The sequence below is a fragment of the Syngnathus floridae genome, chromosome 8 (genome assembly GCF_059516105.1).
Source record: "Syngnathus floridae isolate MCC-2025c chromosome 8, RoL_Sflo_1.0, whole genome shotgun sequence".
Classification (NCBI taxonomy): domain Eukaryota; kingdom Metazoa; phylum Chordata; class Actinopteri; order Syngnathiformes; family Syngnathidae; genus Syngnathus; species Syngnathus floridae.
This window is the reverse complement of record NC_142420.1, coordinates 13,250,615-13,264,755: the sequence shown is the minus strand read 5'-3', so window position 1 is coordinate 13,264,755 and position 14,141 is coordinate 13,250,615. Positions and strand designations below refer to the sequence as shown.

Genomic DNA, 14,141 nt, shown 5'->3' with positions numbered 1-14,141 from the left:
TCTAAACACATATGACTTCCAGCAAACAAGCCTTCATGATTTTCTTTATTTTCATGAATAAAGGAATACAAGCATTTCATACATTTGACCAAGTCACTTCATGCAGGGATATGGTGGCATAGCTTCACAGTACTCCGTGTTCATCATGTTGTTTCACGAAAATATGTCAAATAACTAATTAATGTATAATAAATCAAAAAGATATATAATATATTCTGCAATAATGACACATTTCTTCCATCGACGGTCTATCAATTGTTTGCCAGGAGTGAGTATTATAACATATTTCAAGCTAATGGTAGCAGGTTCATTGGCCAATGTCTGCAAAAATGAAAGAAGCTGACGCGGTTGCAAATTAAAGGCCTAGAGACATCCCTTTTTTTCAATTAGAACGGAATTTGATAGAATGTATAAAGAGAACACATTTGCCGCATTGGAAATTAAAAATGGACACCGATTACTAAGAATAAAGCTAAAATTAAATGCCAGTTTATCGATAGGGTTCCGCACGCAGCCACACTGGTGGCGCCATTACTGTGACGTCACAAGTTATACATCCGGATCTCAACAAACCCAAACAACATAGCAGATGATAGCGACAGCTCCGTTTCTAGCGGCAATATTAGCATCATTTTATCCGATTCAGAAACCTCTTTTGACGCAGAATATGATGAATCTAGCAGTTCACTTGGGCTGAGCTGAGAACGTTTTCTGAATTGTGCCCCTCCCGTCACTCTGGTTAGGTTGGCATAGTAAAAAGTGCTCTTGGGGGCTTTAGCGTGTCGAGTTGATCTCGGCACATGAAGACATGACCACCTGCAACGTTTGGTTTAGGTTTTATAAGCATTTTTAATTTTATTGCTTAAATCGCATTTTCTCGACGAGCTGAGCACGTTTTCTGAATTGTGCCTCTCCCGTCACTGTGGTTAGGTTGGCATAGTAAAAAGAGTAGAGTGCCAAGTTGACCACTGCGCATGGAGAAATGAACATCTGCAGCGTTTGGTTTAGGTTTTAGGCGCATTTTTGATTTTATTTCTTAAATCGCATTTTTTCGACGAGCTGAGCATGTTTTCTGAATTGTGCCCCTCCCGTCACGCTTCAACATACTTTTCAAAGTCAAAGTCTCAAAGTCTCCTTTATTGTCAATTCCTCCGCATGTCAAGACACACACAGAGATCGAAATTACGTCTCTCACTATCCCAGGGTGACAAGACAGAGTTCACAACGTACATACAAGTAAACAACACAGGAACATTAAAACAAGAAGATGAACAATAAGAGTGATAGCACGCTAGCCGCTCCCGATGCACAGCAGAGTCCGGAAAGATGACAGTCAACCAGGCCACTGTGAACACGAGCACACAGCAGGCACGCACTGTCCGGTTCGTGGATCCTATCAGGCGAACGCAACCCATCTTGTCGTCCCGCGAACGAACGTACGCCAGGAGAATGGAAGGCACGGCTGGGCGACCTGGGTTGGCCGCAAGCCTGGCCCGACGTCTCCGCGCTGGCCGCTCTTCTCTTTTTGTTTACATTCACTGAAGCTAAACGCGTACAACTTGAGACGTCATGAGACGTCACTTCCGGCTGGCGGCTTGGTGCAGTCAAACTCGTCTGCGCGGCAAATTTGAATTATATTTTTCAAAGCAACTGCTTCCTTTTCGTTGTTTCGATCGTCAATTTATATTTATAAGCCCATAAGCTAACTAAAACCGATTTATACATATACCGGTGTCTCTGGGCCTTTAAGTGCCACCAAACGTTACATCCTGGGTTGGGAACCACTGGCAGTTCATTGGTTAAGAAATCCCGAGGAAAGCCGAATCCAGAACGACACCGATTTGCATGATGGGAAATATTCGTCAGTTCGCCATCATAGCGTGATACATGCTAGCAAGCAGCAAACAACAGCTTTCGAGTGATAATTACTATAAAATCACAACTATTTAAGTTGCTACAATTGTTAATTTTTATCAACAATAACTCAAGAAAGGGCGTTCACTGCACAATTCCAGATACTGCCCACGCATAATTGTTACTAGCTGGTTAGTGCTCGACTAGTGGAGTGGTTAACATGGGCCGTTCTCGAAGCCGAAGTTCATCCCGCTCCAAACATTCTAAAAGCAGCAAACACAGTAAGAAAAGGAGTCGGTCACGGTCCAGAGACAGAGAGAGGCCAAAGAAGCGCTCCAAGTCAAGAGAATCTAAGAGGAACAGGCGCAGGGATTCTCGTTCTCGTTCCCGTTCTGCCACAACCTCATCTCGCAGGGAGAGAGCGGCATCCCCGCCGGAGCGTATCGACATTTTTGGAAGGACATTGAGCAAGAGGAATGCCCTAGACGAAAAGCAGAGGAAGGAGGAAGAGGAAAGAAAAGCTGAAATGGAACGGCAAAGAAAAATGTGAGTATATTGTACAAGAAATTAAATACTACGACGTCACTTACGTTCTCTGCTACATGCTAAGATGACCTGCTAACTTTTTTGCTATTGACAACACTAGCTAGCCTTTATAGCATAGGACTTGACAAGCCAAGGCCTCAACTGCATGGTGTCGTCCACACGTCGCTGTGAAGATTAAAACGTATTTCAGTCATATTTTTCGATGTTAAATTCTTCGTATCTGTAGAATCTTACCTGTCTTCCTGGCTGTGAATTATTTGCACTGACGTGAATGGTTTAATGCACAGGTGTCAAACTCTAGGCCTGGGGGCCAGATACGGCCCGTCACATCATTTTATGTGGCCCGCGAAGACAAATTGTGCATCACATTCGTGTGTCATTACTAGAATTGCAAATTGTCTTCACTTTTAATAATATGTTTTCTTTAAATATTTGACCAGTTTATACTTGTCTGATTTGAAGACGAATAAATTTATCCGCTTGTTTTGTAGCTTTTACTGTATATATTATGAGGTGCTCATACATTTATTTGGGTTGACAGTCATAATGGCCCTCCGAAAGAAACTATGACTTCAATGCGGCCCGCGAAAAAAAAGAGTGACACCCCTGCCCGAGCATTTGCTTACGGGTTAACTTGACTGCAGTGCTTGTTTACAAAAAGTGTTCATAAATATTGTGAGGGGATTTATTTTGTTACGTTTTATGTATGTATGGACAAGTTTTCTGCCGTTGACATCTTTTAATCAATCAAAAAGTTTGCGGTGCAAGTAAACGCTACCTCGGCTAAAAAACTACAAATGCGTCGACTGGAAAGGGAGGCGCACATCTTGCGCCCTGGAGGGATTGGGGTGTGAAGTATATCGTTTACATTTTAAGAGACCACATCAAAACGGCTTGCTCTTAGCCGCACCTCAGAACAAATAGAAAAGAGGGAATCAGACGAGGAATTCAGACAAAAGCATCACTGTTCCACTTTATATAGACCACAACTGAATGAGTAAAATGTCAATCAGTATAATTTATTTGTGATATCTAAGCTTGTATTTAAGGATATTGAATGGATTTGGATTTTTATCCATCCTTTTTCTCCTTCAGACCAGTGTCAGATTTTTACTTTACTTACAATATAGACTGGTCTTCAAAGAATTTATTTTTATTAATCTTTTTTCTACCTCCGAGCAACAGAGGTTTTTCATTTATATCTTATTTGTTATCATTTAACAATGATGGCTGCTCATGTTGACTGCTCACAGGTGAAGTGTTTTTGTTATATCTCAGACAGTTTCACTTACCGTATTTTTCGGACTATAAGTCGCTCTGGAATATACGTCAGCCATAAAATGCACGATAAAGTGAAAAAACACATATATATAAGTCGCATCAGACTACAAGTCGCATTTTGAAGGAAGTTTATTCGACAAAATCCAACACCAAGAACAGACATGAATGAGCAACAACAGGCTATATGATACAATATGCTAACGTGACAAACACAATCGAAGAGCTGAGAACGGGCCTGACGTAACATTTAACAGTTATCCAAATAACTAACATAAATAACACCTTTATCAAACCATCTGTCACTCCAAATCATTAAATCCAGCGATCGTCCTTTATGTCGCGTGTGGGCCGCGCTGTCGGACTCGACGTCAGTTGCAGTTCAAATTATTCCACAGGCCCATATAACGATATATGAATTATATATCAAATAATTATTACATAAACAATATTATCAAACCATCTGTGTCACTGCAAATCATCAAATCCATCGATCGTCCTTTATGGAATCAACGCTGCGTGTGCGCTGCGCCGCTGACGTCGGAGTGGTTCAAATTATTCCACAGGCGCATATATTATAAACAACAATTTTATCAAACAGTCTCTGTCACTCCAAGTCATTAAATCCCGTGATCGTATCCTTTGTCTTTTATGTATACAAAATACATGCTGACGTCAGTTGCAGTTCAAATTACAGTAATCCCTTGCTACATCGCGTTCGTTTATCGCGGTTTCACTACATCGCAGATTTTTGAATTTTGAAAATTTGTGAATAATTTCACATATAAGTCGGTCCTGAGTATAAGTCACCCCCCCACCCAAACTATGAAAAAAAACGCGACTTATAGTCTGAAAAATACGGTGTTTTATTATGACTAAGTACTGACTGAAAGACTGATCATAGTACAAATGTTTATTTTAGTATTCTTGAGCAGTTGGGGTGGGTGGAGTTTGCATGTTCTCCCCATGCCTGCGTGACTTTTCTCCAGGCACTCCAGTTTCCTCCCACATCCCAAAAACATGCATTGTAGGCTGGCTGCACCCTCCAAATTGCACGTAAATGCGAGTGCAGATGGTTGTTTGTCTTAGTGTGCCCTGCGATTGGCTGGCAACCAGTTCAGGGTATCCCCCCGCCTACTGCCCGATAACAGCTGGGATAGGCCCCAGCACGCCCGCAATCCCCGTGGGGACAAGCGGTACAGAAAAGGGATGGACGGACGGACAGACCTTATTATTGAGGACTGGTCTAAAGAGATGTTATTATAGCATGTATAACTGAGTCATGTACACATTCTTAGTATTACAATAAAATCAAGACATTTCTGGAGGTTTTCATAAACCTTTTTTTTTTTTGTATCTTCAAACCGAACCAAAGTTTGAACCAAACCGTCACTTAAAAATCGAAATCTGAACCGAACCATGGGTATGGTAAACCGTTACACCCCTAGTTATTTTGTATTCATGTGATTTCCTCTGACAAAAATAGTTTCATTTTAGCTCGTCATTGATAATGTTCACCAGTGCTTCTCTGTCTACTAGTCGCCAGCAGGAGATTGAAGAAAAACTTATAGAAGAAGAAACAGCTCGGCGCGTAGAAGAGCTGGTGGCCAAGCGGGTGGAAGAGGAACTGGAGAAGCGTAAGGATGAGATCGAGCGGGAGGTGTTGCGTCGCGTTGAGGAGGCAAAGCGCATCATGGAACGACAGCTGCTGGAGGAGCTGGAAAGACAGCGACATGCTGAGTTGGCAGCACAAAAGGCCAGAGAGGTAACGCTCGGTCGTTTGGAACGCAGATCGTCCGTTCTCTCTGTACTACCCAAACCATTTAACCTTCAGTCACCCTCTTTAGCTAAGACTTGGTGGAGAATGTGTATTTGGACGCCCCTTCCTCTGGTGTCCAGTTCAGCATATAACTGACCTATATGTTAAGACAGTCACTGCCAATGGGATTGTTGAGCCGTTTCCAACAAGCTGCACATTGTGGATCAGTTTGATAACTTGCACATCCATTGTCTTCTCATGTCAAAAGTTGTGAAGGCTGTCTACTGGTGAATTTTATGGCACCCTGCTGCTTGGGTACAAATGCAGGCGTTATACTATAGATGGTGAATATCAACCAACAATCCAAATTGGGAGTGAGAGACTGCAAAGAAAATCATTTTCTCTTGTATTGATTATTCTTTGTGTAGAATTCACTGGTGGGTTAGACTATGTCACACTGCTAGTAATAATGCTATTTATATATCACAGCTATGACCAACCATCAACAAACGGCAGAGTTGATTGTAAGTCTAATCAGGGTTTCTTTTGTGTACCGCACTGGCAAGCTTAGCTGCTTTTTGGAAACATGACACAACTCCATTGAAGTGGCATCCTACAGTGAGACACCATTAACTTTCAAATTTCAACACCTTGCCTTCAAAATCATAGCAAAAATGTTATATATGATATGAGACAATTTCCAGATAAATTTAACAGTTTAAATACCTGGATAACTAAACCTATTAAATCATTCAAATATCACAGTTTATTTATACTTGATGCAACAGCTCATCAGGTCTGTCGTCTTCAACAACATGAATGTAATATTTTTCCCTTAAATGATTTCAACCATTTTGAAATGTAATACATGTCCTAAAATCCATATCCATAGGGATAACAATACTGTATATGATTAGAAAGTAGAAAGTCATAAAATCGATATAATGGTATAGATCTTATTTTTTTTTTAAAGTTTACGCAGAGAGTTATATTTCTTACTCTGTCCAACCACCACATGCAATATTATTGAGATGAGTCTAATGAGCCCATCTTGCACAGGCAGCAGAGTGATTAGCTACATCTCAGGTGAGAGCTGTAGTCTAAGCACCAGCTTCCCTACTTGGACTTAATAACATACCTTAAATACAAATGCGCACGTAACCTATTGAACTATAATAAGGTCAATCTGAGTGTCCAGATTTCCCATCACCGTACTGACACACGTATCCATTTGTTGTTATTGTTTTTTTTTCCGTTTCTCTTTCAACAGAACACTTGTTCTATCCAGGTCTTCTTGACAAGCTTGATTTAATTCCAAGTCCTTTTTAAAACTTGTATTCTATTCGATACCAATACATTTTTTCTGTATACAGTTAACATTTAGATTTACGTTTACTTGTTTATAACACAGATGAGTATTTAATTTTAAGAATAAATGTACTGTCTTACTCATGAACTTGCTTCCTCTATAGTAGGGTTGTTTCAAAGATTGATTGTAAAGATTGATATTGTTATTTGTATAACCACCTTCCTAACTAGCACTTGACCTGAGCTGGCCTGCAGCCTTTCAGCTCAGCTGTGACTTGTCCTGTACTGTAAGTGTTGCCGTGGCCCGGTTCTTCTTGAACACATACAAACACCTCTGATGTGCTGTACTCTACTTCACTCTGCTATCATCCGGGGCTGTGCCACTGCACAAAAATGGAAAAACGGTACATGAATTACGAGCTGTGGCTGCAGGCTCAGCAGTGCAGGAATCAGTTATAAAGAGGAGTACCGCGGGTGCGGTCTGGCAGAGTTACCCATACCTACCTACCTACCTACCTACCTACCTACCTACCTACCTACCTACCTACCTACCTTCCTACCTACCTACCTACCTACCTACACACCCACCCCCAGGAGCGTTTCTCTCTCTGCAGGGGCCACACAGTCCGGACGAGACAGTAAATATACAACTGTTTTATGTGGAATGCTTTCACCAGTTGTGTAGGTACACAGGCAAGGAAAATACGTAGGTATTCATGCATTGGTGAGCCAAAACTATTCCCTATATTATTTGTGTATTTTTCTTGCTTAGGACATTGACTGAATATTCTTCTAGATTGTCTTGTCATTGATACATGTTCTTTGAGTGTGGAGTGGTTTCCCACTGAAGTTTTTTTTAATTTAATTATTTCAAAATACTAAAGAAATGCCTCTGATGTGGCAAATTTTCTAGAAAACAGCTCAAGTGGGAGGAGAAAGGGATCTCTTTGAGACACTCCAAATTTAGAATAATTTGGGGTGGCTACAAACAGTACCACACTGTGGTCATGTGCAAGAGACTTAAAAAAAAATAACTTCTCTGTGGTGTAATAGGTCAAATGAGTGTGCATGAATGTGACACATGAGTGTGTGCAAGGTGCACCTATAGCCTACGTGTGCACTAACATGACATCGTGTTATCCGTCTAGGAGGAAGAAAAATCTAAGCGGGAGGAGCTTGAAAAAATTTTGGAGGAGAATAACCGTAAGATTGCAGAGGCCCAGGCAAAACTGGTAAGATATAATTAAAAAAATCTTTTGCTTTTGAAACCTCCACAGCTCTCCACCATCTCTAACTGATGTTGTACTCAAGTAAAATGTAATGCCATAGTTGAAGGCTATGGTTGAATCCTCAAAAAGATAGAATGATTGTGAAAGCAAGTGTAGCGCTGCAAAAGTTGTGTGTGTGCTCGTTCTACACATCACAATGAAAACACATTTTGTCGTTTCATTGCACTTACCCATTACGTAGTAGTACGGGATCAGGAACTGCTTCAAACGGGCATGGCTCGAGAGCAGCGTCATCTTACAACTCGGAACACAAAGACGCTCTTAAAGCAATGAGACAGTGAGCGCCCGGTGTGCTGCGGTTGCGCGATCGGACTGAATTAAGCTCCCTGCGCACTGAGGTCCACTTAAATTTTGGAAAGTACATCAGGACGTTAAAAATATTTTCTAAATTTCAGCGACGGCTCTGTCACAATAATGCAACCAGCGCGGGGCAGTTGCGCGGTCGGCGACGCAGTACGGTTGCGCGTTTGGCGGTGCGCTGCAGTTGCGCGATCGGACAAAAATGCACAAATGAAAAAATGCGTAAAAAAGTCTTCAAACGGATTAAAAAATAATCCATTATTTGTAATGGGAAAAATAGCCCCTTATGACAAAAAAGACATATGGACTCAGATTTCCCTCGCCCGGACGCGAGTCACCGGGGCCCCCCTCTGGAGCCAGGCCTGGAGGTGGGGCTCGAAGGCGAGCGTCTGGTGGCCGGGCCTTCGCCCATGGGGCCCGGCACAGCCCGAAAAGGAAATGTGGGTCCCCCTTTCCATGGGCTCACCACCTGTGGGAGAGGCCAAAGGGGTCGGGTGCATTGTGAGCTGGGCGGCGGCCAAAGCAGGGACCTTGGCGGTCCGATCCCCGGCTGCAGAAGCTGGCTCTTGGGACATGGAATGTCACCTCTCTGGCTGGAAAGGAGCCCGAGCTGGTGTGCGAGGCAGAAAAGTTCCGACTAGATATACTCGAACTTGCCTCCACACACAGTTTGGGTTCCAGTACAAGCCCTCTCGAGATGGGCTGGATTCTCTTCCACTCTGGAGTTGCCCACGGTGAGAGGCGACAAACAGGTGTGGGTATATTTATTGCCCCCCAGCTGGGCGCCTGCACATTGGGGTTCACCCCAGTAAACGTGAAGGTAGCCTCCCTCCGCCTTTTGATTGTTGTTTGTGTCTCTGCACCAAATGGCAACTCAGAGTACCCACCCTTCTTGGAGTCCCTGAAGAAAGTGCTGGAGGGCGCTCATTCTGGGGACTCCATTGTTCTACTGCGGCCGCAAATCCAATGACACGACTATAAAGTTGATCATCGAACTGCGGCCTAGGGTGTCCTGGTGCCAAGTGCACACTGACACCCTTATGATTGAACATGGTGTTCATTATTGACAATCCATGTCGAGCACAGAATTCTGATAATAGAACACCGCTCGGGTTCAGATCGAGGGGGCCGTTCCTCTCAATTACGCCCTTCCAGGTCTCACTGTTATTGCCCAGGTGAGCGCCAGTGGCGGACTTGCCAATTCTGGTGTTCTATGGCAAATGCCAATCGAGCTCCACGGTGCTGAGCAGTGAGCACAGGGCACACTACAGGATGTCGTGCCCTGAGGCCACTCTCGTGAAGTCTGTTTTTGACTGTTTGGGCAGAGACATTCACACCAGTAGCCTGCTGGAGGTCATTCTGTAGGGGTCGGGCAGTGCTCAACCTGTTCCTCCTTGCACAAAGCAGCAGATATCGGTCCTGCTGATGGGATGAGGACCGTCTACAGCCCTGTCCAGCTCTCCTAGAGTAACTGCCTGTCTCCTTGAATCTCTTCCATGCTCTGGAGATTGTACTGGGAGACACATCAAATCTTCTTGCAACAGCACGCATGGATGTGCCATCCTGGAGGAGTTGGACAATCTGCGCAACTTCAGGAGGGTTAAGAAATCGCCTCTTGCTCCCAGTCGTGATAATGACTCTAGCTAAAGCCAACACTTGTGGAAAACCAGTTAAAAAAGATCAAGAGGGAGGAACTTGAAATGGCCTCCACCTGCAAAACCAGTCCTGTTTTGGGGACCATCTCATTGTTGCCCCTGTAGTGCACCTGTTGTTAATTCCATCAACACCAAGGCAGCTGAAACTGATTAACAACCCCCTTCTGCCACGTACCTGACCAAAACCTTATCAGAAAAGTGTAATTGAATTCATGCCATACCCTGTTAAAAAACTGTTCCTTTAATTTTTCTGAGCAGTGTATGTTTTTTCCACATTTGTCACTCATCCCCTTTTATATATTTGTCATGTTTTGATTTATATGCTGACTATCTTTATAATTTATCTTTCACAATTAATTTCCTCAAATTATTATGAGTGTTCTTTGATAAGATATGTGGTTGGAGATATATGTTGCAAAAAATTAACAGTTTTCATTAAAACAAACAACTCCAGTATTGATTGTGCCATTTTGATGTACAGTCAAACCTCGGTTTTCAACCACAATCCGTTCCAGAAGGCGGTTCGAGAAGCGAATCAGTCGAATTCCGAATCTATTTTTTCCATTATAAATAATGGAAAAAAAAAAAAATCTGTTCCAAGATAAAAGAAAAAGCCTTTTTTAAGAATTTTTTCATTTGCGCATTTTTGTCCGATTGCGCAACTGCAGCGCACTACTAAACACGCAACCGTAGCGCGTCGCCGACCGCGCAACTGCACCGCCCTGGTCGCATTATTGTGACAGAGCCGTCGCTGAAATTTAGAAAATATTTTTAAAGTCCTGATGTACTTTCCAAAATGTAAGTGGACTTCAGTGCGCGGGGAGCTTAATTTGGTCCGATCGTGCAACCGCAGCGCGCCGGGCGCTCACTGTCGCATTGCTTTAAGAGCGTCTGTGTTTTAGGATGGCTTTACTGTTCCCACTTGCTTTCTTTGGAGGCAGGATTAGGGGTTAATACAATTCTCCAAGTAACGAAAATACAATAACGGTATCAGTCGCCATCCGGGCTACAGGTCGGGTTTTCTCGTGTCCTCCGGGCTCATCTCGCGAGGTTCGACCTCAGAATTTTTTTTGACAACCGACAAAAAATAATTTCGAATTTTTTTGTTCGAATTCCGCTTTGTTCGCGAACCGGGACGTTCGAAAACCGAGGTTTGACTGTGCAGTCGAGCCTCGGTTTTCGACCACAATCCGTTCCAAAAGGCTGTTCGAGAAGTGAATCGTTCGAATTCCAAATCATGTTTTACCATTACAAATAATGGAAAAAAAAATAATTCCAAGGAGAAAAAAAAACACCTTGTTAAGCATTTTTTCAGTTGTGCATTTTCGTCCGATCGTGCAACTGTAGCGAACCGCTGAACATCCAACCGTAGCGCGTCGCTGACCGCGCAACTGCACCGCGCTGATCGCATTATTGTGACAGAGCCGTCGCTGAAATTTAGAAAAGTCCTGATGTACTTTCCAAAATTTAAGTGGACCTCAGTGCTCAGGGAGCTTAATTTTGTCTGATCGCGCAGCCGCAGCCAGTTTAGGATGGCTTTACTGCTCCCACTTGCTTTCTTTGGAGGCATGATTAGAGTTGATGCAATCCTCAGAGTAACGAGAATGTAATAACAAATGGAGTCAGTTGGCATGCAGGTCCTCTCGGCTCATCTCGCGAGGTTTGACAACCGAACTTTTGTCCGACATCCGAAGCAAAAAAATCTCGAATTTTTTGTTCGAATACTGATTTGTTCAAGAACAGGGAGTTTGAAAACCGAGGCTCCACTGTATTATATTCACCTTGGTAACCCACCAAGCAGGAATATTTTTTTAACAAAACTTGAAATTGAGTGATAAAATTAATGATTTTGGGGTTGCTATACTGCCAAAATCCAGGAGTTCCCAGGGGGTAAACCCTGGGCCCCCTTCGGGGCATTGCCTCTGGCCCCCTGCAGCCCCCAATGGGGTCCTGTGGCCCCGGGCCCCCTGCGGCCCCCTAATGTGGGCCTGCGGCCTCCCAATGGGGGCATGCTGCTCCCAGACCCAGGCTACTTTTCAGTGTTTTTTCACATTTGCCGTTCTCACCCCTGCTAATTGCTCTCCAATAGGAACATCTTCGTGTGATTTCATGTCAGGCAGGTAAAAAGTACACATTTTATATAGTCTATATAAACTTGCGATTTCAACTGTATATGCAGTATTTTTGTGTTCTGTGGTTGTGTGATTCCTAAGTTGTGACTACATTTTCCGTCAGGCTGAAGATCAGTTGCGCATAGTGGAAGAGCAGAGGAAAATTCATGAAGAACGCATGAAACTGGAGCAGGACCGACAGAGGCAGCAGAAGGAGGAGCAGAAAATCATCCTTGGCAAGGGCAAGTCCAGACCGAAGCTGTCCTTTACCCTCAAGGCCACTGAATGAAGGAATGCCCCCCTTCATCCCCATCCTGCTCGGCTCCTCATCAACTCCACTCTTGTGTCGGCTACTCGCTTCATTTTGGAAGTGCTGAACAAAGGATATGAAAAAGTGGTGCAACCCAGTGTTTAAACTTGCAAACCCAATGAAGGTCTGGATTTTCCCTCCTTGCAAGGAAGAAAAATTAGACCTTGATGGACCTGACTACGCCCTGTCTCACTCCATTCTTTTCTTTCCTGATACACTTCAAACTAAAATTTGTGCTTTTGTCACTTTTATTTCAGTCTTTTAGGGAATATCAACTTTCGATGTAGAATGCTTTAACCCTTGCTGTAAAATAAGTCTTAACTCAGTGTAATGAAAACCAGTGCTCCTCACATCTCCATTGGCAGTGAATGGAGTACAATGCAAGTGAGTCCCCAATGAAGAATAATAACTGTGAGGTCAAATTCAGATTACAAAAAATGTCACGTGCAGCTTGGGAACTGGACTTGGGTTTTCCAATTTTGTTTTAACCTTAAAAATGTACTTTGGCATCAAATCACAGCATAGCCTTGAAAAACATAGTTATTTTGTTTCCTGCCTTCACTATTTTCTGTATACATTTGGTTTGCTTGTGTCAAGTTCACACTGGTCTTGTTTGTTGTAGTACACGCATGGATGTTGGTTGAGAGCAACCTCATTGGATTTCATTCGGTACAGGTAAAATGAAGCCTTTTTCCTGAGCTGTCCGTGACCAACCCTTAGAACCAATGGCGGATTTTATCTCTTTCCTCTCTTATGTAAGGACTATGATCAGTGGAGAATGGACTGTTCTGTATGATGTCACATTGTGAATCCTTGCTGTGGTGTACTGACCTCTACTGAACCTTTGAGGTTTTATAACAATCCGCAATCATCGAACAGATCCCAGTAATAACTGCAAATGTGTTTTTTTTAAGGGTGGGGGCTTGTTCAGAAATGTCAAACTGTATCATATGTTCTTTAGCCCCGTAATTGTAAATTAATGTGACAAGATGCAACCCTTGGTAAGTCTGGAAAGGTAGAGGATGGCCAAATCCAGGTAAGCTATGGATTGAGGTCAGTGAGTGCCGTGTGTGTTTGTGTGCGTGCGTGTGTGCGTGCGTGCGTTTGTGTGCGCGTGTGACGAGCTGACCTCATGTGGGTATATTGATTTGTGAGTTTCCTCGTGTAGCTTTTTCAGTTGTCACAAGACTTAACTAATAAATCCATTGAGACATCAGAATTTTTGTCATTAAAATATTCACTAATTGCATTGTATATGAGCCAATATGTGTGGTTTCAATAACATCACTGCCCAGGTTGTCAGTCCATTCAACTCTAAATGTCAATGTACCGACACGCAAAATGTCTTAATTTTCCGATTGTTTCCTTTTCCATAACACAGTGCTGGTTGGATGGCGTCAGTTCAGTGCAAGTTAAGTTTTGAAAGTTTTTTTTCCCCTCAAATGAAACCTTGAAAAATGGGATTTTACACACCCATTAGAAATCAGGTGTGCACTGCACTTTAGCTTTTATAAAAAATGTCGGTAAACTATTGTTATAAATTACAGTAAGGGTGTGACTTAAGTTATTTGAAGTAAGCCCAGGCCACGCAGTGTCCGGAGCCGTGTTGAAAGCCACATCCACCGCTTCATGGCTGGACAAACGGAAACAACCAATCTCACTGCCACTTCTGCTGATGAAATTTTGTTAACCAATGAAACCTAAATTCACACATTTTTACACCCAGTTCAT

The 14,141-nt window shown here is 43.0% G+C and overlaps 1 protein-coding gene and 1 long non-coding RNA gene across 2 annotated transcripts; one reads left to right on the top strand and one right to left on the bottom strand.

Moving 5' to 3' along the window:
* Positions 1–26: 26 nt before the first annotated feature.
* LOC148394657 (uncharacterized) lies at positions 27–2,696 on the bottom strand. The gene is made up of 3 exons (XR_015860110.1): positions 2,635–2,696; positions 2,445–2,565; positions 27–2,335 (listed from the first exon to the last, which is right to left on the bottom strand). It is a non-coding gene; the product is annotated as an uncharacterized LOC148394657 (long non-coding RNA).
* LOC148394656 (arginine and glutamate-rich protein 1-B-like) lies at positions 1,832–13,664 on the top strand. Its single transcript, XM_088383928.1, has 4 exons — positions 1,832–2,400; positions 5,218–5,443; positions 7,894–7,977; positions 12,225–13,664. The coding sequence occupies exons 1-4, from the start codon at positions 2,075–2,077 to the stop codon at positions 12,387–12,389; spliced, it is 801 nt and encodes a 266-aa protein (XP_088240054.1). The 5' UTR covers positions 1,832–2,074; the 3' UTR covers positions 12,390–13,664.
* Positions 13,665–14,141: the final 477 nt, after the last annotated feature.

Coding starts and splice junctions, on each gene's coding strand:
- LOC148394656 (XM_088383928.1), top strand. CDS start 2,075: ATGGGCCGTTCTCGAAGCCGAAGTTCATCCCGCTCCAAACATTCTAAA. Junction 2,401..5,217: donor ATGGAACGGCAAAGAAAAAT/GTGAGTATATTG, acceptor TCTGTCTACTAG/TCGCCAGCAGGAGATTGAAG. Junction 7,978..12,224: donor CAGAGGCCCAGGCAAAACTG/GTAAGATATAAT, acceptor ATTTTCCGTCAG/GCTGAAGATCAGTTGCGCAT.